General features: G+C 38.1%; 1 protein-coding gene across 1 annotated transcript; it reads right to left on the bottom strand.

Annotated features, from left to right (window-relative positions):
* Positions 1 to 682: 682 nt before the first annotated feature.
* SIRT1 (sirtuin 1) lies at positions 683 to 24,500 on the bottom strand. Its single transcript, XM_068547660.1, has 9 exons — positions 24,073 to 24,500; positions 22,618 to 22,734; positions 21,305 to 21,546; positions 19,855 to 20,007; positions 9,475 to 9,622; positions 8,707 to 8,786; positions 7,687 to 7,873; positions 5,497 to 6,060; positions 683 to 2,666 (listed from the first exon to the last, which is right to left on the bottom strand). The coding sequence occupies exons 1-9, from the start codon at positions 24,449 to 24,451 to the stop codon at positions 2,338 to 2,340; spliced, it is 2,199 nt and encodes a 732-aa protein (XP_068403761.1). The 5' UTR covers positions 24,452 to 24,500; the 3' UTR covers positions 683 to 2,337.
* Positions 24,501 to 25,200: the final 700 nt, after the last annotated feature.

The following is a 25,200-nucleotide window of genomic DNA, read 5'->3' as shown; positions in this document are numbered from 1 at the left end:
CTAGTGCAAACAAGATATACAGGGGCAGAGGGGTTTTCTTGTTTTTAGATTCAAAAGTTTGCTGGGGAGGAAGGCAAGCGACCTGAGAGCAGGAAACTGCCAGTCAAGATTTATTCATTACATCTTTGTAAGGGGCGTGTCCCTGCCCTCTTGAATAGTAGGTTTCCGGGTCAGCCTCAGAAAGTTCATACCAAATGTGATCTAGAGTCATTTTTTGTCCACTCCTTGTGTTTAGACACAGGATTACAGCACATGAGTTCAAAGTGCTGGTCCTTTGTCAGATCTTCATATGTCAAGTTAGTTATTCTTAGGCAGGGTTAAAGGAGGGGAAAAGGCAGGGCCTAAGGCTCCTGGCCTAGAATGGTTGAAGTATTAGCTTTGAAACGTTTGGTGATGCACCAGTTGCTACAACCAGAACTTTCATTGTCAAAGTACTGTTCTGGTGAGACTGATAGATATAAATTGAATGAAGAAATGTAGTATGAGAAGAAAGCATCTAATATAGCCCTCAAAGCTGTACAAAAGCTGCAAAACTTTAAAATTTTATACCTTAAACCATGTAAGTTAACAGAAAAAAGTCAAATGACAATTTTAATAGACTTTAAAACAGTGTACAAGTATAAAACACTGGTTTTGTATTTCAAAAGTTGGAGGAAGATATCCAAGTCATTAAACAGTCTACAAAACATATGCCAGTAGAGTACATAAAAGACTATGTACAATATAAAAAGAGCTGAAAACAGTCTTCACTGTAAAAATAAGTTAAAACAAATTTTTCAATTTAAAATATCATCTATAGCACAAACACAGATCATGCAACATTCTTTAGTGTAGTCAAATAAATTCAGATTGAGACATCTTTCAGGTAGGGAAATGGCCATTCAATAAAATTCTTTTCTCTGGCAGTAACGGTCCTAAGCTGGGTATTTTATGCTTAAAGAACAGCTATATTTCAAACCCTTTTTGTTAAGTTGTAATAAATACTAAAGCAACACAGGAATACTTTATTTGAAAGCAATGTTGGAAAGGTCTGCAAAATAAATTCTTACTGTGCAATTTTATAAAGTATGAACTTTTTTGAAAGGCTAGAAGCTTCTGCAGCTGGAAAAGTTGATCTCTAGTTTTAAGGCAGGCTAAGCTTTTAAATATGTTATAAGAACTAGTTTAATTAACTATTCTGCTATTACAAGTTACACCACGCTCATCTCCATAATACTAGGCTAGTAGTTTGGTGTTTATTACACCAAATCCTCCCAACAGGAAACATGTACTTACTGGCTTTGAAACTGTAATCAGGGGGTCTGCTGCTCTCATTAATGGAGCGCGGGGGGGGGGGGGGGGGGGGCGGGGAGGCAACAGTCCAAAATACTACACTCTCCCCCCAGTTGAAGTACCATTATTATTGATTCATAAAGGCTTTGCAAATTCACATCATCTTGGCAGTTTAATACTTATGGAAAGGATCAATGCAAGCTCTACCACCGTAATTGATAGGTATATTTAAACAACAATGGCAAATATTCTCAAAACTGAGGGGACCCAGGCAGGCACTATTGTTTCTAAAGCAATTGAAACATTTCCAAAGCATTTATTTGTTTTTTAGGTTAGTTTTATGAGCCAATATAGACGTTACTACATGTCCACAGGAAGTACAAAAGCCATCTTCATTTGAACAAATACAATATTCCGGAAACTGTTAGCACCAAGTCTCACTTTAAAAAGCAAAGACAACTGAGTGCTCTCCCACATATTGTTGACTTCCTTCTACTCAGATTGCATGTCATGAGATATTTTTAAAAGTTAGCTGCCACAAGTTTTGGAAAATGCCAGTGTTTGTTTGAAAATAGGTAATTGTGCTAATAAAGAATCAAAAGTTTAGCGGAACAGAGAATGAGGATTTCAAACCATTCAGTGCTACAAAGAAAAGTGTGAAAATACCATTCTTTGGTCTAGATTAGCTGTTCCCTTTACATTAATTTAACATTCCGATGGCTTTTTGAAAAATTTAAAATGTTGAACCTCACTAGGCAAAAACAAAATATATACATATGGATGTATCATACAAATGAACCTTTAAAAGAAAGTCTTGTCCAACAGCTGATTAAAGATACTTAGGTACCTTTCTTTTTTAAAAAAAGAGTTAGTGTTCGAGTGTATAAGCACAGAAATAAGTAAGTTAAAAATTACCCATGGGGAAAAAAAACTGTTTTACCAGTCTATAAATATTATACCTTTCTGGTGTCCTTGCTCTACTGAGTTCACAAGTAAACATTCAACTTGACATGCTCAAGATCCTAATGCTGGTGGAACAATTCCTGTACCTGGACAAATACTACATTATGATTTGTTCGATGGATAGTTAATGCTTGTTGCTTCCTGTTTCATAGATGTAGCTTCATTAACTGCCTCTTGATCACCTCCATCAGCTCCAAATCCAGTTCCTCCGGCTCTCTCATTAACATCAGCATCATCTTCCAAACCATTGTAAAATTCTTCAATCTCACTTTCATCCTCCATAGGTTCTTCTAAACTTGGACTCTGGCATGTTCCACTATCACTGTTACTGCCACAAGAACTAGAGGATAAGACATCATCTTCAGAGTCTGAATATACCTCAGCACCATGGAAAATATAACGGTTTGGTGGTAAAAACAGATATTGATTACCTGAAATACAGTAATAAGAGAGAAGTGGGTTATTTCCAGCTTTCTAAGACTTGGTCTGAGTGGGCTGTCTGGAATAAAGTGTAGGTTCTAGCCTTTTACCTGAGTATCATTACTAGAGGCTATTACTGTAGTTTCTCAAGAACAAGCTATAGAATCACTCAGTCCTGCATGAAAATCTTAGTTCTGCCACTCATCAACTTTGTAAATTGGGAGAGTTATCTCTGTGCCTCAATTTCCTCATCTGGATATGAAATAATTTTCACAACCCTATGAGGCAAGTATGAAAAAAATGTCGACAGCCATGTTCAATGAAACTCACTTAACCAACTCCTTTGAACAGATTTGATGAGATGAAATGCCACCACCCACCCTCTGAATCAATCTATTTTTACAAGAGTCCTATCACATTAAAGTGTGAGAAGCACTGATCTAGCGCTGGCCTTTTAAGCTTTCTTTCCCAACGCCCTCCCAAATTAGCATTTGCAATATAAGATTTGACCTCCGATGGTAAGAAGCATTCCCTGCTTTTGTTTACATTTTGATGTAAGTGAATGGGTAGGAACCTTAAACATTAATGATGAAATATTTTATACCCTTATATTCACAAGCACCAAGTACCTTCTGACTTAAGTCTGTTATCACACGGTGTTATATTTATTGCACCATATCCCAGACTGATTCACAAAACCCTAACTGCATAGTTTATCTGGAGTGACACACCATCTACCAAACATACCCGAGTTTCTCTTCAAAATGACTTTCAAGCTTTTTTATACCCCATCATGACCCAGTTCTCACCTATTATGTGTTGCAGCATGGAAACCACTTACTTCATTGTGTTTCAGTGACTGGAGAAAGAAAACCCCACCTGGTGCTTCTTATTAGGGCCATCTCCTTTGAATCACATCCCCTCACAGTCTTTTAAAGGGTCCCAGCACATGGCTCTCCTGCCCTTTCCTTTCTATAGGTTAGGCCATGTTTATAAAAAGAACACTTCAGGGACTTCCCTGGCAGTCCAGTGGTTAAATTAAGACTCTGCGCTCTCAATGCAGGGGGCCTGGGTTCTATCCCTGCTGGGGGAACTAAGATCCTGCATGCCGTGCGGAGCAGCCAAAATAATAAATAAATAAGTAATTCTTTCTGCTCTGGCCCCCCTGAAGAACTGAATCATCTATTTCTCAGTGGAAGTACCCTATACCTGTCTGTTTCTGCCCTCTTGGCAACCCTCAAGACATTTACATTTTACTTCCTATATGCTCCAACTTCCTCCTTTTCAGCTTCTTCTATATGCTCCAACTTCCTCCCTTTCAGCCTCGACCTCACAACAAACAGTGGCAAACTAAAATGAGTGAGTAAAGTCCAGCTGTTGTTTGGTTTTAACCGCTAAAAATGTTAAGTTTTACACTCTTTACATCAGTTATCTTTTCAAATGCTCACAATGCTAGGAGAGAGAAGTAGATCTGACAACTCAGTCTAATTCCAAAGCCTGTACCTTTAAAGGTCTAAATTGGTAGAATAAAACCAAGGTATAATACCAGTTTCCTGGGGCAGAGTTTTGTATGTTTGACCCATCTGTCAAAAAGACAGCCAGAGAATGCTGCCAGTGCCTAGGCAGACTTTGTATATGATAGAGACTTATCTTACCTGACTAAATCAACAGTAATTTCTCTACTTCTGACTCTTGCCACATTTGAAAGCGTAAGTATTCTTCTATGCTCTTTCTAGTTTTCCCCACGGAAGACTTCCCCTAATTACAGTTCAAGATCAAAGTCAGAACTTAGGTTTTTTAGAAAGCCTTCAATAACCTAGTGCCCTCCAAGTAGCATAAACCTTTTAAAATATCACCTATTTTTGTAATGATATACACAAATATCAGTAGCTTGATCGGTGTGGCCAGAACTTGCTGTATGGAAAATGCCCAAAGGCTTATTCGACTGAACTAAAATTTATTCAGAGCAAATGATCACAACACTTAATACATTTGTCTCAAATTTCTTGTCAGTTTTCACCATGTATAGTAAGTGGAATGGGACTTAATGTTTTAAGCTGTACAAAGTTGTTGCATCTAAGAGCACAAGTTTCTGTTTGATTAATACTTGGTCAAGTGGTTTCAAAAAGTAGAAAGTGATTTCACTTATGTTAATACTTATGGATAGGGACTTCCCTGGTGTCGCAGAGGTTAAGAATCCGCCTGCCAATGCAGGGGACACGGGTTCGAGCCCTGGTTCGGGAAGATCCCACATGCTGCAGAGCAACTAAGCCCATGTGCCACAACTACTGAGCCTGCGCTCTAAAATTCAGCTCACAAGCCACAACTACTGAGCCCTAGTGCTGCAACTACTGAAGCCCGTGCGCCTAGAGCCCGTGCTCCGCAACAAGAGAAGTCACCGCAATGAGAAGTCCGCGCACTGCAACGAAGAGAAGCCCCCGCTCGCCACAACTAGAGAAAGCCCGTGCACAGCAACAAAGACCCAATGCAGCCAAAATTAATTAGTTATTTTTTTTAAAAACTAATTGATAAAAAGACTTCCCATGTGTCAAAACAGGGTAGATGGTATTTCTGATACTCAGTGGCAAAGAACCAGCTGTTTTCTAGATCTGAAACAACACGACCTAATGGTTAAGAGAACCCAGAATCCACCTGGTTCTTCCACACCCTAGTCGTTACCTTGCCTGGGGTACTTAACCTCCATGGTCCTCGGTTTCCCACCTGTACCAGAGTAGTAATAGTTCCTGCCTCACGATACTAAAATCAGAAAATGAAAAGTCACTGACAAATATTTCGTTAGAATAATTATAACCTTCAAAATGTTTCAACAGCCTTTCTTACCATCAAGCCGTTTACTAATCTGCTCCTTTGCGAGTCTAGCTGGCCAGCATTTTCTCACTGTTTCAGCAACTGAAGTTCTTTCATTTTTCTCCCCAGTATTGGAGGCAACATTCTTCAAATCCGGACTCTCCAACTGTTCATTAATACTTTCAATGCTCCTAGCAGAAGTCTGTACTTCCTGTGATTTTTCTTCGACACAGTTTTTTGATTCAGACACATCTGGATCATCACCATTACTCTTTGTTTCTTGGTCTAAAAGAGTGACAATCACTGAAGAATCTGCTGGTGAGGTTCCTTCTGGTGAACTCGAGCCTTCTGAAATATTGAGGGGTGTGGGTGGCAACTCTGACAAATGAGCCAATTCTTTTTGTGTTCGTGGAGGTTTTTCAGTAATTTCTGAAAGCTTTACAGGGTTGCAGCAAAGTTTGGCGTATTCACCACCTAACCTGTGACACAGTTCATTAATAATGACATCACAGTCTCCAAGAAGCTCTACATCAAAATGCAGGTGAGGCAAAGGTTCCCTATTAATTAATATCTGAGGCACTTCATGGGGTATGGAACCTAAGAATAGGGTGAAAAAAGTAAGAATTAGAGAAAGGAAGGGAGGTACACTAATAAAACCAAAAGAAATGCATTATGTAAAAATCTAACAGAATTCCCTGGCGGTCCAGCGGTTAGGACTGCACTTTCATTGCCACAGCCAGGGTTCTATCCCTGGTCAGGGAACCAAGATCCTGCAAGACGTGAGGCATGGCCCAAAAAAAAAAAATCTAACATGCTCCCAATACCAAAGAAGACACCCAACTGTAGTATTCAACCAAGCTATTACACATACCATCAAACTAACAAGTAAACAGATGAGCAGCAAAATTTCAGGTTCTGCTCCTGTCACCTGGTAACCTCTGGGTAATCACCTCAGACTTTTTATTCTGTATTCAATTTCCTTGTCTGTATAATGGGGTAATAACAGTACTTCTCCACAAGCTTGCAGTGAGCACTGAGTTAATATGCAGAGAAGAGTTCTTGGCGCAGTATAGGTAATAGTTATCTACTAAAATGACTTCTGATATGTGAAAATTCGTACCAGTCTGTTCTCCACTATTATGTACCAACGTCTTACATTTTTTAAAAAGTACCTTTGCCTATCACCAACACATTTTACTACCCCACAGGAAACTTGGAAGAAGTTCTCTGCCTCACATTTAAATAGAAAAAAATAACTCGCAAATAAGCTTATACATTAAATTTTCTTTCTTTTTTTTAGTTACAAATTGTCCTATAATCTACTTTAATAGAATTTCACAGCTACTTGGGGAAGGCTGAGTTAAACTGCTAGAGCCACTACATGTGGGCTAGGAAAAAGATGCAGAATTGGGAGAGTTTAACTCTGTTTCTTCCAGCAGTTTGCTCTAGCTATCTGTTTGCTGGTATGGGGGTCCAATTTTAATTCTCCAGTTAAGGGTTTAATATACTCTCCTCTCCTCCTTCCCTCACTTTTATGGCACCAATGATGCTACTGAATTAGTCCCTCTATCTTCCTCCCCCTTGCTTGCTCATTAGAGGGAGAAAAAAGGTAGTATGGGAGCATGGATTAAAGAAATATTCTTGAGAATAATAGGGACTTAAATTGTTTTTGAGCATTTTTATACACATGAACACCCTTGTGGGTAGAGCTGATCCACATAAAATGATTGACAAGGCATGACTGTTATTCTTACAAAAACAAACCAATCATTGTGAGCCCCAAAATTCTATCTTACATGAGTACGTTACACATGTATCAAGCTATACATCTGAACTTACTGGACCAAAAGTCAATTACATTTGAAAGATTAACTACTCGAATTAAGACTAAAAATACAGATTATTTTTAATATGTTTCCTCAGTATATGTAAAATTAGCTCATGCTAACTCCTGCCATATTAAAGCACATTCCACTGAAAAGTTTAAGTTGAACTGTTTCCCTTTGTTATTACTTCTGTTTTGAAAGCCCTCTTCCCCCACTGAAATGTCAGATTAACCAATCTTCCTGAGCAAGAATATGTCACCTAAAAAAATTAAAGTTTGGCTCTTCACCACTCTTTAACAAAAAACAGGATAAGATAATTGGGGTCTACTCTACAGACCCACAACCCATGGCAAAATATATAGAAATGGTTCTCTAAAAAAAATCATCACCCACTTACTCGGAATTAGTGCTACTGGTCTTACTTTCAGGGAAGACCCAATAACAATGAGAAGATCAACTTCATCTTTGTCATACTTCATGGCTCTATGAAACTGTTCTGGTAAATTTTCACCAAAAAAGACAATCTCTGGTTTCATGATAGCAAGTGGTTCATCAGCTGGGCACCTAGGACATCGAGGAACCACCTGCATGTTCCAGATTTTAGTTGAGGTGGGAAAGAGAAGGGCAAGCCTGAGTTAGAAAGAGTCAACATTTCCACACTTACCAAGAATTCATTTCAAAATTACCAAAGAAAACAGAAAAGCTGTGGATAAATTGCAGGGAAAACTGGATAAAACCTAAACATCAACTATCAATGACCCGTTAGTTTATTAACATACAATGAGATAAAATTTTGCTATTATCTGTGTATGCTGCTATTATGATATCTGTATAGACCTACATTTGATATTCAAGAGTCCATTATATATTAAGAAGAAAAAGCAGCATGTGTATATATGTACACAGATGAGACTTAACTTTTAAAAAATAAAAGTTTGTAAAATACGATTCCATTTTAATATGCTATCTTCTCATAATTATATGATCAACTATATATGCAGCTAAACATACAGAATTTATTTCTGGGTGGTTTTCATTCTCTGCCATATTTTCCTGTATTTTTTGGTCAATGAGCGTACATGAACTATTTTTTACAAAATGAATCTGACAGGCACTTTTAAAAAGGGAGAGTAAGGAGAAAAACTAATGTTAAGTAACACCACACTTAATGATCTGGGTTTTTATTTTAGGCTTATATATTAGGTAGTCAACTTCATAATCAAGAGATTATGGAGCAATGTTTTTAACTTAAGGTTTTGAAAGGTTTTTGTGTATTTCTCTGGAATTCCCAATGGTAACTAACATTTGTTTTCCTGGATGTTTCTGTACCACATAAATACTTCCAGAAAAAAAGGACTGAGGTAAAAGAAACAGATCAGAGACATGCACAATTCCTAAGATATGGGTGATAAATTACCTGATTAAAAATATCTCCTCGTACAGCTTCACAGTCAACTTTATATTTACAAATCAGGCAAGATGCTGTTGCAAAGGAACCTAAAAACAACCAACAAATATATGCTTTATTAAAGAAATTTTTCCATTTCTTAAATAACGGTTATAATGTAAGCTTGACAACAGAAAAGCTAGCGACTTTAAAATTTTTAAGAGACTCCATGAGAGAGATGCTGATATAATGATGCTTCCTAAAGCTACTCTTTTAATATACCAACTCCTCCAGGACTAAAACTGCAGACTTGGAAGGTTACAACTGTTATTACCTTAGCTTAACAGCTGTGTTTCAAAAACAGTTTAGATACATAAGAATATGGTCTATTCATACTTGTTTTAGATTTAGTCTTCAAATTTCTAAAGCCTGTCCATCTGAACTACTCAGCAGTTCCTCTGGTTTCCTAAAGATGCCATGTTTTTTTCATCCATAGCTAATATTACTTTCGTAATCAAGAAAGGTTATATAAAAGAATTTAATGTTACATAATTGCTGCATCTTTTAAAATCCAAAAGCACATTAATATCTGACATTTTGTACAATTAAGTGTCAACGCCAATATTTCTGGTTTCATATTTTTGCAATCTACTTTCCTTATCTACAATTGATCAGATAACATGGTTAAACAATAAGGCTTAATCTCCATTCCTGGATGGCAGCCTTTTTTCTAATCCTAACTTTTCCTACAAAACTAACTAATATGTAACAGAAAAAGCAATCCTGAAGTTTACTAACCATGACACTGAATTATCCTTTGGATTCCTGCAACCTGTTCCAGTGTATCTATGTTCTGAGTATAGTTGCGAAGTAGTTTTCCTTCCTTATCTGACAAGGCTATGAATTTGTGACAAAGAGATGGTTGGAATTGTCCAGGATATATTTCCTAGATAACGCAAAAAGCAGAAAAAAGATTATGTGTTAACAAACGTCACAGGTTTAGGTTTAACAACAACAACAAAAAAAACTACCAATGATAATTAAAAAACAATACATGAGCATCTCAAAGCATCTAGATGGATGCCACACACACTTACGAAAGGATTGTTGCTGTCATATGTGTAAAACTCAGCAATTAGTGAACATGGCCTCTGGATAAAGTCGACCCGCAAACATCTCTTATAAATGCTAATTGATATTTTAATAAAAGTCAGAAGAAATACATACCTTAATATATATCTAATTTTTGTTGGCTGCAAATGATTTTTTTTTTGTAAGGAAAAAGGGAAAAAGTTTAAATTGAAATTAAAGATATCAAAGATATGGTGACTTCTTTTTTAAAACTAAAAAAGGCACTGTCAACATAATATTAAAAATATTTTTGATTCATCATTTATTATAAATATCAACCTGTTGGAAGTTTAAAGCTGAAGTTTTAATTCCTTACCAAAATTGTTTTCCTTCCACTGCACAGGCACATACTGGTATAGTATAGAGTTGCTCATGAATGCTGAGTTGCTGGATTTTGTGTGTGTGTTTTTCCCCCCAAATAATGCTTCAATGCTGTTTCTTCTTTAAAAACAAAGAATTCAGATATACACATGGCAAAAAGATCAGAGAAAAAGTATCAATTTTGGTCCTCTCAACTTTTGACAGTGTTTTCATTAAACTTCATTTAGTAAGTGACTATGGCAAAGGAAGTTTCTTCTCTTTTTTCTTTGAAGTAGTTCTGCCTGCTTCCTTATCATTCATTACAGCCTCTAACCTATTACAATGCTAGCAAAAAACAAGATACAACCGTATGTCCATCAACAGAGGACTGGTTGTAGAAATATGGTACATCCGTAATAGTGGAGTATGCAGCCATTACAATGAATGAGGAAGGTCTAGATACACTGACCTGGAAGATGGCCCATGACATATGTGAAAAAAAATCAAGCTAGTCACCACTGTGTATAGCTTTGTTTTTGTTGTTTTGTTATTAAGCAAAAATGGGAAGTTTATGCAAAGTATATAGATACATTCATTTAAGCATCAATTCAGGAAGGATACAAACAATCTATAAAACGGGTGGGGGGGTAGGGGACTTCACTTCTGACATACAAAAAATTTGGCAGTAAGATTCTAGATGACTACTTCTAACCTACTTAATATTTCAAGTTTAGAAAAAACTATCTACCGGGATACCTTTTAAGTAAAAATAATACGCATATCTCATTATAAAGACTATCACATCCATGTCCATATGCTGCTGAAAATGTTATATAAAACCCAAGCATTCTGCCTCTCATTCAAATTTTTATCATAAAGTTCATGAACTTTGCAATTTAAGAAAGACAATGCATATAGAAAGAAGTAACAAGTGAAGAGTTTATTAAAGCTAATGTTTATAGAAAACTGAAAGCCACATTATGTTTTGGACCATTAGGTTGTGCTCTCTATTAACCACTGTTTTCTCCCCAGGTTGCTTTGTTCTAATACATTTACATTTAGAGGATTAAACACCAGCACCTTGCACCTGAAATAATGGGGAAAAAATTACTCTGAAAGGACTGTTTTTTAATAGAAATTACTCCTAAATTAGGCTCTTACTTAACAAGGAAAGTTTGCTAAAAACTAATTGACTGGAGATACAACTTTCAGATAAAATATAGATTAGTTCTTCACGTTGAAACTGTGACACGCTAGTTCTAAGCAAGACAGGCCATCCCAAATCTGAACCTCCTCAAGTGCCATTAAGGAACCAATCATGTGGGCTGGACCATTATAATTGCCACAGGGATCCATTTAGAATAGAGTGGAAGCACAGCTGGGACCAAAGGCTCAAATACTATTAAAATGACAGGCTGCTTTCACAGCAGTGTCCAGAAACATGAGAACAACCCAGTAATTGGCCATAGGCAACCAATGTGACCAAAACTAAAGCTTAGAACTATCTGCCACAGTAAGCTTTCATGTAGAAATAATGGTTTTTCTCCAGAGATGCTCTCTGCTTGCTTGCTTGCTTCTCAAAATTTCTAGCAATATGAATGAGATTCCAGTCAAAAGCAGGGGTGTTAACTGCAGCCCCTCAAAACTAAAAGGACTCACCAAAGTTTGAGATGCCACTATTTACTAGGTAGTAGGTAGAGCTGTTAAGAAACTAGAATTTACATTCTCCATGCTGTCAAAAAAATAAGTGAAACTAATTGATCCTGGTAAGGAAAATCCTCATAATCCCTGGTCTTGTTTCATTCATTCCACAACACCATAGACTACTCAAAATCTTACCTAATCAATACTTGCAAATTAAAGTTAAGTCACCTGACAAATTTAACTACTTTTTTCCTGTTAACCTCTGGCTTCCCCAAGGAACTCAAGCTTCAGCAAACTTTTTCCACACTGGGACACCAGATAGCAAATATTTAAGGCTTCGCGGGCCATTCAGTCTCTGTCCTTACGGTCTATGTGGCAACCACTCAAGTCTTCTATTGTAGTACATACACAGCCACAGGCAACAGGCCAATGAATGAGCATAGCTGTGTTCCAGTGAAACTTTATTTACAATCACTGATGTTAGAATTTCATATAATGTTCATATGATGTGAAGTATTATTCTTTTGATTTTTTTCCCCATCCATTTAAAAATTTTAGTTCACAGCTGTACAAAAACACGCAGTGGGCCACATTTGGACTGAGGCTGTAATTTGCCAGCCCCTGTACTAATCTAACACAAGAGAATTTCAATTAGTCAAGCATTCGTTACTACTTAATGTAATTAACAGGCATAACAGGAGCACTTTATAATAATGCTGTAGACTGGGCTGAGGACTGGGTTTTTACATTTTCAAGGACTGTAAAGGAAAAGAACACAGTATGACAGAGTTCCCATGTAGTCCACAAAGCAGGTTACATTTACTCCCTGGCCCTTTACAGAAAAAGGTCTGCTGACCCTCCTGTAGACATATATCCCCCATCTTGCAGATGAAAAAACCAAAGCACAGAAGTTAACGCCAAAAGTCACAAGAGCTAGCAAGTAGCAGAACTATCATTCAAACCCAGTTTTGATGCCAAAGTGCAGCTCTTAACCACTATGCAATTTCTGATCCCTCAACCTCATGTTTCCTATTTTTCTTTTAGGCTAAATACCATTTCTATTAGGTATTGCAAATCAGTCCACTAAAACTAATCTAGTAAGTATATTTCACATTGCACATCCTTCACGGGATTAGTGGAGACTGGAATTCCAATCACCCTCTAATGTAAAAACACTCTTCAAGAATACATGTTCTCAGGGACTTCCCTGGTGGCCGGTGGTTAAGACTCCATGCTCCCAATGCAGGGGGCCCTAGTTTGATCCCTGGTCAGGGAACTAGATCCCACATGCATGCTGCAGCTAAGAGTTCACATGCCACAACTAAGGAGCTGGTGAGCCACAACTAAGGAGCCCGCCTGCTGCAACTAAGACCAGGCACAACCAAATAAATAAATATATATAAAAAACAAACAAAAAAACCCCACACATGTTCTCGGGAATTCCCTGGCAGTCCTGTGGTTAAGGACTTGGTGCTTTCACTGCCATGCCCTGGGACCAATCCCTGGTCAGGGAACTAAGATCCACAAGCTGCAGGTTGCGGCCAAAAAAAAGCACGTTCTCACAAATCAGTATGAGGAAGAAAAGCATCTCAATGGAAAAAAAAAATAGCTAAGAACAGACAGGCAACTCAAGGATATACACATGGCAAGTAGTAAGAAGCAGTCATCTACACTAGTAAACAAAAACAGAACACTAATGAGAAGATGCTAATTTTTTATTTATTACACTGATAGTTTTAACTGCCTTAAAAACTCTAGATATCCACTAATAGGAGACTGATTATATATATTGTGGTACAACTATCAAACAGTACTATGCAGCCTTTTCTTTAAAATGAGGTATATCTAAGTGCCGCCATGAAACTATTTCCAAGGATATTAAATGGGAAAAAAGCAGTGTAGAGAAAAGGGTACGTGATTCTGTCGGTAATCATTTTTAAAGTATTATTAGAAACTTACAATACCTCTCCCCCCTACACACAAACAGGTTTACTCTTTTTTTTTCCTAGAAGGAAACCCAATGAAACATTTTACCATGGTAACCTTTGAGAAAGAGATTAGAGGTAGGGAAGACTGAAGAGAGAGGCCAACTATCGTTTGTTGTGTACTGTTTCAATTTCTTTATAAAACCATATACACAACATACACACCAACACACACACCCACACACACACACTTTCTAAAAAATACATTAATACTAATAACGTATCACGGGAGGCTTTTTTTGTGGGGGAGAGGGCACGGGCATGCTAAATCAGTTTTCTCATACACTTCTACACCTCTGATGGGAGTATATATTATTCAACCTTTCCAGGCAGCAATAAGGTAAAACAAATCAGGACCCTTAGCAGTTTTGCTTTCAGAAATTTATCCTAAGAACATTATAAACATACCAAAAAGGACAATCAGAGCAATACCTTTTTAATAACAGAAAGCAGGAAACATCCAAAAAAGGAACACTTGCAGGATTAGTTACAGCAGACCACTTGATGAACACTATGACCGTTATCAAGTATTCAAGCATCTGAAAGTTTATTAAACAGAAATACTACAAATCCAAAGCAGTAGGTAAAAGAGCCCATTTTTATAATATACACCCAAATATAATACTCTACTTATATGTAATCCACCTACACAAGTCAGTATTAACATACTGTCTTCAAGTGAACGGGACTGTGGCCTTTTTTGGGGGTGGGGGTGTGCGCTTTTTTTGATTTTTAAGTAATGAGCTGGTTTTGAGATTTCTTAGCTTTATAACTACATAATCTGGTATATCTGCACATTATCAATAAAGTGACAATTTACTGAATAAATATGTTTTTGGAAGTTCATATTTCTCCCTCTACTTTTTCTTGAATTTTATCACTTTAAGGGAAAGAACATTCACTGTATTCAATATGGGGGAGCAACTACACTCTCTGAACACAGTCCTTTAAAGAAAACAAAAAAAAGTTATTTTATACAACCTCGGTTTCACCTTCACTGACTCTTAAACCACTTATCAGCACCAGTGAATTTAGACTCCTCAGAACCATGACCACAACCTCATTATCAATTTAAAGCCTTATTATGCAAGAGGACAACAGTTCAGAACAAGAATATATAGCTTTAATGTTGGCCTTAATTGTCCTTGTGTAGAAGAATTCAAAGCAGTACTAAAGCTAGGCGCACTTAACATGCTGGTGCTCAAACGGGGAGCAATCTTGCAGGAGACATTTGGCAACATCTGGACACATTTTTGATTGTCAAGACTGGGGTGGGGGACTAATGGCATTTAAAGGGAGGAGGCCATTGGTTGCTGCTAAATATCCTACGGTGCACAGGACGGCTACTCACAGCAAAGAATTATCCATCCCAAAGAGTCAACAGGTTGAGAAACTGCTCTGATGAACCAGCTACCTCTTTCACACACCTCTCCGTTACTTTTGAGTTTCCAGTCTAGATGAAATCTGTTTCTTCTCAGTTGTATACAATCCGTGGCTTGATATATCTGTAGAAACTTTCCTTCCAAAATGCCTAAATTCACAATATTTCCTGTTTTCATGGCTTTCTATTAAATTTATTTTCTCTCAAAAGGAACCCTCCTACACTGTTGGTCGGAATGTAAATTGGTACAGCCACTATGGAGAACAGTATGGAGGTTCCTTAAAAAACTAAAAATAGAACTACCATATGACCCAGCAATCCCACTCCTGGGCATATATCCAGACAAAGCTATCATTCGAAAAGATACATGCAACCCGAATGTTCATTGCTGCACTACTTACAATAGCCAAAACATGGAAGCAACCTAAATGTCCATCAACAGATGACTGGATAAAGATGTAAATATGTACAGTGGAATATTACTCAGCCATAAAAAAGAATGAAATAATGCCATTTGCGGCAACATAGATGGACCTAGAGATTATCATACTAAGTGAAGTAAGCCAGACAATGACAAATATATCACTTATATTAAAAAAAAAAAAAGAAGAGATACAAATGAACTTATTTACAAAACAGAAAGAGACCCACAGACATAGAAAAAAACCTATGGTTACCAAAGGGGAAAGGGGAGGGGGGGATAAATCAGGAGTTTGGGATTAACATATACACACTCCTATATATAAAATAGATAACCAATGAGGACCTACTGTACAGCACAGGGAACTATACTCAATATTTTATAATAACCTATAAGGGAAAGAATTCAAAAAAGGATACATATATATGTATAACTGAATCACTGTGCTGTACACCTGAAACTAACACAACATTGTAAATCAACTATACTTCAATTTAAAAAAATTCATTTTCTCTCATAACTAGCAAAGTAACCATCTTTTAATTAACCTTCTCCTTAGTACAGACACTGGAAGAAAACTTTAGGTTATGACTATTTTACTCATGTATTCTTTTTGGAATCCAGTAAAATATTACAATATTTACATACCCTCCCCATCCTTCATTTTTAAATACTATCCTTTATTCTTTGTCCTTACTTATTTATCCTTCAGCTTTTTCCTATTCATTTAGACCCAAATTAACTCAGTCTCTCTTACCTATTATTATTTATTTTAAGTGCTATTTCACCAACTAGGTACTTTCCTTTTGGCAGTTCCTAATATAAGAATTGAAGTACAATGATCCTATATGAGTGGCAGTTATAAGATTATTTATTTAGCTCCTACCATAACTTAAACTTTCATAAAGAAGTGAAACATGCTGCCCCTCCAACTTTTTCTTCTCCTAGGTACTATGAAATCTGTACACTGTAACACACTAACACTGTGCCATTTTTACTCCAATTCAGATACTTTATTCTCTCTTACGCACTGTCTAGATTTCTATCATGTGTATTTTTATAATTTGTCTTTGTAAGAATAATTCTTAATTGCTTCTATAGATTCTTACATGTCAAAACCAGTTTAAGCTAAAACTGAATACCCATTATATACATTAGACAACTAAGGTTACAATCTTTCTCACCTTGCTATTTGTATTCTCAGTTACCACATTTTCCCCAAGTGTCAGGCAATTTAGTATATACTGAAGTGATGGGGAAAAAGCTGAAAAGTTAGTTTGAGCATGTTTTTTTTGTTTCCTCTCAGAACAGAGAATTTACAGCAAAAACCTTGTGAGCATTACATAAATGCACTAGTGAATCAAGCTCTTATAATCAGATGCAAGATCAAAGTAAATTCTAGTTACTTGATGCCTTTCTTAAAGTGCTAATTTCTGGGGAATTCCCTGGCAGCCCAGTGGTTAGGACTCCGCACTCCCACTGCAGACTGCAGGAGGCACGGGTTCAATCCCTGGTCTGAGAACTAAGATCCCACATGCCATGCAGCGTGGCCAGAAAAAAAAAGTGTTAATTTCCGATAACTAGAGCCAGTGTCCTAGGTCCAATTCAAGAAACCAGTAACTAAGTGATATTTCACTGGTCTTCAAAGTCATGCAGTAGAACCCCTAGCACCAGTATGTTAAAAACAGTGAATCTTCATGAATTCATATTCTTGTAACAAAGGAAAAGAGACACTCTACATTATTTGTTCCATTTAGTGTGAACCAGCTGTCTGTTCTAAAGGCTAGATATAGATGACCATCATCACTGCTGATACATGAAGTTCAAAATTTTTTATAAGTTTCAAGTTGATTACTGGAAAAATTCAAATTTCTTAGTAGCCTGCAAAATTTTCAAATTTAGTTTTCAGTTCTAGCAAGTAAATCATATCCAAGAAAATCTAATGTAATTTCCCCATTTTACTCTAATTCCCATTTATAAGCACACTTGCACAAAACAAAATTATTTCTTTAGATAGTCCATCAATTTAAGCTAATACCATGTATTCTGAATTGGCAGAGCTTTTCTTATAGTTACGTAAATAGACCACATGATTTGAAAGTAGCTGAGGTTATCCTTTAATGGAAATTCAGGTCCACTTCACTTCTATGCTCATTAAAAAATAATCACTAATACAAAAGACCCTTTCAAATATACTAAAGTTTAGCAACAACAATTTTACAATTTCTTTCCATAAAGCTAAACTATAGAAAAAAGACTTCTAAAGTAAAATTTCTTGGGACTTCCCGGGTGGTCCAAAGGCTAAAGACTCCACGCTCCCAATGCAGGGGACCTGGGTTCAATCCCTGGTCAGGAAACTAGATCCCGCATGTCACAACTACAAGATCCCACGTGCCGCAACTGCAAGATCCCACGTGCCGCAACTACAAGATCCCACGTGCCGCAACTACAAGATCCCACCCGGCACACCCAAATAAATAAATAAATTAAAAAAAAAAAAAAAAAGATAAAATTTCTTGGGTATGGTATAATGCGTAGTTATCCCTCCATATCTGCAGGTTCCACATTCTTGGATTCAACCAACTGTAGATTGAAAATATTCAGAGAAAAAGAATTCCAGAAAATTCCAAAAACCAAAACTTATATTTGCTGCACCAGCGACTATTAACATCATACAAGCATACCTCAGAGACATCATGAGTTTGGTTCCAGACCATAGCAATAAAGTGAATTATCCCAGTAAAGTCAGTCAAATGAATTTTTTGGTTTCCCTGTACATATAAAGTTATTTTTATACTATATGGTAATCTATTAAGTATGCAATAGCATTATGTCTCAAAAAAAAGTACATACCTTAATTAAAAATACTTTATTGCTAAAAAATGCTAACCATCATCTAAGTCCTCAGCAGTAACAAAGATCACTGATCCCAGATCACAGTAACAAATAATGAAAAACTCTGAAATACTGTGAATGACCAAAATGTGACACAGAGACACAAAGTGAGCAAATGCTGTTGGAAAAATGGCGCCTACAGACTCGCTTGTTCACAATCCCTCAAATTTGTAAAAACAAAAAAAGCCCACAGAATCTGTGAAGGGCAATAAAGTGAAGCAAAATAAAACAAGGTATGCCTATACTAGGTATTATAAGTAATCTAGAGGTGATTTAAAGTATACAGGGAGGGGACTTCCCTGGTGGTCCAGTGGTTAAGAATCCACCTTCCAATGCGGGGGACGTTCAATCCCTGGTCAGGGAACTAAGATTCCACATGCCGCAGGGCAACTGAGCCCGCGCTCCTCAATTAGAGAAGCCCCTCACGCCTCAGCGAAGATCCAGCAACTAAGACCAGATGCAGCCAAAAATAAAATAAAATTAAAAAAAAAAAAAGTATACAGGGAGGATGTGCATAGGTTATACGCAAATACTATGCCATTTTATATGAGGGACTAGAGCATCCTCAGATTTTGGTATCTGAGGGATCCTGGAACTAATCCCCCTCAGATACCAAGGGAAGACTGTAACATCAAACTTTAAACTCCAGAGCAGAGCTGCCAAATAAAAACATAATATGGATCATATACACAATTCAAATTTTCTAGTAACCACATTAACAATGTGAAATCTTCCTCATTTATAACCCAATATCAAAGTATTATTATTTACACATATAATCATTATTTATATATATATAATATATAATAAAATTTATATTTTGCATGTTTTCTATACTAGGTTTCCAAAATCTGGTATGTCTTCCACACTTACATAACATCTCAGAACACTTATGCACTCAACAGCCCCACGTGGCAAATGGCTTCTGAACTGAACAGAGCAGCACTAAAGACGCTAGAGCATAACAGATCAACCTTGACTCAAATGCAATCTAAGACTCTTCTCCACCTCTAATCACAAATTTCTCAGGCACATCCTCATGTGTTAAAACCTAGCTACTATAAAACATACCAAAGGCAGATGTTATGATCTTTATGATCCATAAAAAATATTCAAAATCAAAACAGTGATGTTACTTTTATATGATCTACTAACCTCTAAAAAAGCCTGGACAATGTAAAGGCCATTACTGAAGTGCAAATTTGAAAAATATGCAATAGCCTCTTCTTTGAAAATAAGCTCAATCCTAAAATGAAGAAAAGCAAATGACAGTCCCTTCTGGGAAGGGAATTCTGACTAAAATGACTTTATTTCAGTGATTTTACTCCACCACAGTACTAACATTCAATTTACTAGACTGCCATGCAAAATAATTTTTCATGAGAGAAGGACAAAGAAACAACTAGAAGAGTTTGTAGTACCTTTGCAAACTTGAAGAATGGTCTTGGATCTTTTCTGAAATATTCAATGTCAAACATTGCTTGAGGATCTGGAAGGTCTGGAAAGTCTACCGCAAGGCGAGCATAAATACCATCTCTTGACCTGAAGTCAGGTATTCCACAAGAAACAGAAACCTGAAATACGCATGGCATAATTTGTACAATTAAATCTTCTACTGCTACCTTAATAATTATTAGTCCTCTTATCACACAATTAGGGAAGAGTTGAAAAATATTTTTAGTTTGAAACTTCTTTTGGTGAATGGAGATAATGCCCTACTTTAATTTCTAATAGAAATAAAACAGTCAAAAAACCAGTATAATTAAATCCATCACATATTCCATTCATAATGGGGTAAAGAATTTTAAGTCAGGCTAACTTTAAACCTTTATAAGCATTTAACCAACAAGTTAAAACAATTCCAACTTGATTGAGAACGAAGTAAACCATTCCAAATTATTTTAACTAGAAAAGCAGGCAAGAATTTCTATTACAGTCAAGTATTTCCAAAGAAATCCCTCTTCTAGGTTAGAGTGCTACTACTTCAAGAACGCTAAATTTCTTTATTTTCCTTAAAAAACTATGTTGTACAATATTTCAATTTTTAAGAATAGATTTAAACACTATGCTTTCTCTACAAATAAACCTTGACATTACAAATAGGGACTTCAGAAGTTATCCTTTTGTTTCACAATTTTGTCAGCGTTTACTCCACTTTAGTCTCAGAGCAAAACAAACTTGCCTAAATCACATGGGGGAGCAACGCATAACTATTCTTCCTGATCATTTAAGATTAAATAACACCCTCCCTTAACCAAAAGGTCAGAAAGCAGGACTGATTTTTCTCCAACAGCTGTCCTGGTCGCTACCATGTAACATATTCTGTATTCAACACACAATATGAAATAGCCTAAGTAACTAGTTATTTGAGACCTAAAGTGGAACAAATGAAAAATCTCAACCCACCACAATCATATCACCTTAATTTAAAATGGAGGACAGGTAGGAATCTGTTACCTTTCCAACACTGCGTTACTTGCGAACACATAAATAGGTTCCCGGTTTCCCCATGAAGATCAAACAAATAACCAATTTCTCTATCAGACCCTGACACACTTTAATGCAAGCAAAATTCCCTGCATCTCCTTAGAAGTTGTGGTATAATGTAGGTAAAACTCTTGCCTTAATTCCACTTACCTACTGTGCCAGGAAACAGAAGTGAATCCTTTTTAAGGTTATTGAGAGGTTTTTAAAAAACTGAACCAATTTAGTAATTGCTCCTGCACTCACTTTTTAGCAGTTTCCAAACACAAATGCCCATCATCACGTAAGGATAAATTTTTCTACACCAGAAAAATGTTTCTGAATTGGACAAGGCTTAAGAAAAAACATACACCACCCCCATACTAGTGCTTTATACATCTTACATACCCCAGCTCCAGTTAGAACTATTATTTTTTTGCACTCTTGCAGTAATTTCACAGCATCTTCAATTGTATTAATATCTTTTCTTTTTTTCCTTTTTGGTGGTTCTGAAAGGATGTTAATAACAATCTGCCACAGTGTCATATCATCCAATTCAGGTGGAGGAATTGTTTCTGGCAGTAAATCTTTAAGAATCGTTCGAGGATCTGTGCCAATCATGAGATGTTGCTGAACAAAAGTATATGGACCTATATCAAGAGGGAGAAGAACTAGATCAGATCCACTTCCAAGTAATTGAAAATCTCATTTATTTTTTGAAGTAACAAATTAGCAATGCTTCACGCTGTTTTGCAGAGTAAAAAAATGCACTATAAAGGTGTTTCATTCACAGCATCTTCAGATCTAATGCTATATCCCAAAGAGATTAGGGAGATCAGGAGTTGAGCCTGCCCCTAGAGCTATAAAATACCAAGTATGTATTTTAAGAGTCAAACTAATTAACTACTAGAATTAAATTTGTATGGTTAAAATCTAGAAAAATACAACATAAACATAACAGAAGTATGTACAAAAGGGTTCTACAAATCAACACAGGAAAGATCTTACCAGTCCCGAAAGCCCACACTATTTATCATTAAAGACATAAAGAAAAGGAAATCTATACTTTACTATCTTTAAAATTTTTCCAGTAATAATCTTCAAGTTAATCTTAACCAGTCTCCCAAAATGATACATACAATGCTGATGTTCTGAGCTTTAATTCTTTACCCTGAAATTTCTTAGATCAGTTCCTAGCTTGAGAAAACCAAAAATACAGTAAATATAAACACTAAAAAGGAACTGATCATTACTATGTTTAAGCAATCAAGGCATTTTTGAAAAAAAACAGCACATTAAGAGAAAGAACATTTCGAGATGGTCATGTTACTACCTTCGTAAAAAAATCTGATACTGTGCTCTACTTCAAAATATTTCTCATTTCACCAAAATACTTAATAAATATTTACTGAGGACAAACTATGTGCCAGGCACTTTTCTAGGCACTGACAAAACAGTCTACAAATCAGTCAGAAATCCCTGCCCCCGTGGGACTTATATGCTAGTACAGGAAACCAGCAATAAAAAAGTTACATACAGAGATTATTTAAAAACAAAAACAAAACAAAGCACTAGACTTTCCCTAAAACCAAGATGACATTAAATCTCATCAAACACCTACTAACCTCATCACCAGGCTACAAGGGGACAGAGAAATATATTTTTTGTTGACATAAAAAGAGAATACTGAAAAAGATAGCTCTTAAACTGTGAAACCATACCTATCCGTGGTCTTGGAGTCCAGTCACTAGAACTCGCATGTGAGGCTCTATCATCCTCATCACTTTCACACGAATGGAAACCGTTGGTGATGATTTCATCACCAAACAGAAGGTTATCTGCAAAAGAAACCAAAAGGAACTCAAGGTTTCTGAAACAATCTGCATCTAAAATTATGAAGATCTATAATTATGATACAACAATTTTCAATGAATAAAGCACTTAACATTCATACTGCCTGTGTAAAGAATGCCTACTGGATCAATCTGCACCGTTCACAGGAACAGTATATCCTCATCTTTAGGGATTCTGCTCGGAATCTAAGTTTCAGTTCATCAAAATCTAGAAAGAAATTACGTCTACTTAATCAAAACACAAAAAGTAGTAACCTAGTTAGACTGAATTTATCGATCACAAATAATAGTTCATAAAACTTATCAAATAAAAATTTACCCAAAAAAGTCGTGCAAATATACCCATGGCAACTTGCACTTCTCTTATATAACACTAAACCTACAAAAATACCTTTGCATTATTCGTTTCCCTTATTAAACTATGTTTCTTGAAAACAGGGGTTGTTTTTCTAATCCAATCCCTAATGCACACGTTGTTGCCTTTTGATATGATCAAATGGTCCACTGATTGGATTTATTGATACAAATAATAAAGACGCACATCTATCCGGATAGAAACTCTGAAACACTCAAGGATGACAAGACATATACAACTATCACATCTGCTTTACTATGCCAGAAAAATGTCAATTCGTGTTTCAGGGTTACATATACACACACAAGAAGATATTTAATCTAAAAACCATTATAAGAACATGATTAGAGGAAAAATACTACTCAAAGTACTCTAAAACTACTATTACTCTCTCATGCCCACTATTAGTTGCACCACAGAAGGGTAACGTCTTTAGAAGCAACTACACTCTTTAAAATTTAAAACAAGTTAAAAAATAAAGGCCCTCCAAAAAAAAAAACCAAACACACACAAATTGCACAGGTGTCAGTTAGCAAAGGCAACTGCAAAAGGTTGGTGCAAGGGACAGTCAAAAATTTTCAGGTTTAAGTGTGCGCGGGGTGGGAGGGTGGGCTGAGAAGCAAAAGACATTTAACAAAAGCAATACATTAAAAGAATAGGAGGGGAGAGAAACTTTTTTTTAAAACCAGCTGCGAGGCTAGCCCGCCCCGCGGCTGCGCAAAGCGCGAGGCCACTGGGGCGCGCCGCGGGCCGAGGGAGGAGGGAGGGAGGGAGTGAGTCCTCGGGCCGCTCCGGCAGCCGGGCCCGCAGCCTCGGAGGCGCGCAGCTAAGGAGGGCCCTAGCGGGGAAGGGGACGCCGCAAAGCCAGCCCCGAGCCCCCAGCCCGCCCGACACTCCCCCACCCCAGGAGGGGCCCCGGGAGGAGGAGGGGGGGATGCGCAGTCCCGGCCCGCCCGCGCCCTGCGCACCTCGGTACCCAATAGCCGCCGCCGCCTCTTCCTCCTCCTCGCCCTCGTCGTCGTCGTCGTCGTAGAAGTCGTCGGCCGGCGGCGCCTCCCGGGATAGGCCCTGTAAGCCCGTCCCATTGTCTCCTTCTCCGGCCGCCGCCGCCTGGGCCTCCCGCCACAGCGCCGCCGCCGCCGCCGGGCAGCCGCCGGCCGCCACCGGCAGCTCACGCTCGGGGGCCGCCCCGCCGGGCTCGCCCGGGCTCCGCCCGACGCCAGGGCCGTCTCTCCGCGGCCTCTTGCGGAGCGGCTCCCCGGCAGGCGGCGAGGGGGCCTCCCTCTCAGCCGTCACTGCCGAGGGGGAGCCGCCGGGCTGAAAGGCGAGCGCCGCCTCGTCCGCCATCTTTCAACTGCCTCTCTGGCCCTCCTCCCTCGCCTCCTCTCCTCCCGCTCGACTCGCGGCACTGGCGCCCCCGCGGCTCCGGCTGCGGGAGATTTAAACCCCGTCACGTGACCCGCCCCTTTTCGCCCCCGCCCTCCCGCCGCTCCCGCCACCCACGCGGGCCGGACCACAACACGGAGGGTCACGTGGCAGGCCGAGGCGGTGTGGGCCGGGAGGAAACGCGGCCAGGGCTGCTACGGCCCCACCCCTCGGCGGGAGGCGAGTCTTGCAGCCAAACTTGTCTTTCAAACTGTCGTCAAATCACTGCTGCCTGGTTGGGTCAAGTTTTGGTTCGTACTGCGAGTTTCCGCTTTTGCCTGAAGTGCACACCTTGCTCGCCTTACTTTGTCTTTTCTGGATTTACGCTAAGGGTTAAATCTTAGTTCCTGAAAGGCGATCAGGAATGAAGCTGGCCAAGGCTCAGCTTCCTGAAATACGCTAGGTAGTCGGTCTATCTGTTAACGGTTATCAGTAGACGCAAAAGGACACAGTTAACTCTTCAACCTCCTCACCCCATTCTGACAACTCCTCTTTGCCTCCTTTCTTCTCTTTGCTTCTCTCCTCCTGAGCCGGTTGCTTTTTCTCCCTCTCTCCATCCCTTGTAGGGTGGTGTAGGTTGTCAAATCCTGAAAGGCGTGTGTCAGCCCTGGAAAGACCTTTGACGGGGGTGGGAGGGTGACCAGCCTATCTGCTTTCTGGCCCCAGCTTGG

The sequence above is a fragment of the Eschrichtius robustus genome, chromosome 7 (genome assembly GCF_028021215.1).
Source record: "Eschrichtius robustus isolate mEscRob2 chromosome 7, mEscRob2.pri, whole genome shotgun sequence".
NCBI classification, from domain to species: Eukaryota; Metazoa; Chordata; class Mammalia; order Artiodactyla; family Eschrichtiidae; genus Eschrichtius; species Eschrichtius robustus.
Note: the sequence above shows the minus strand (reverse complement) of the source record. Positions and strands in the feature narration are given on the sequence as shown.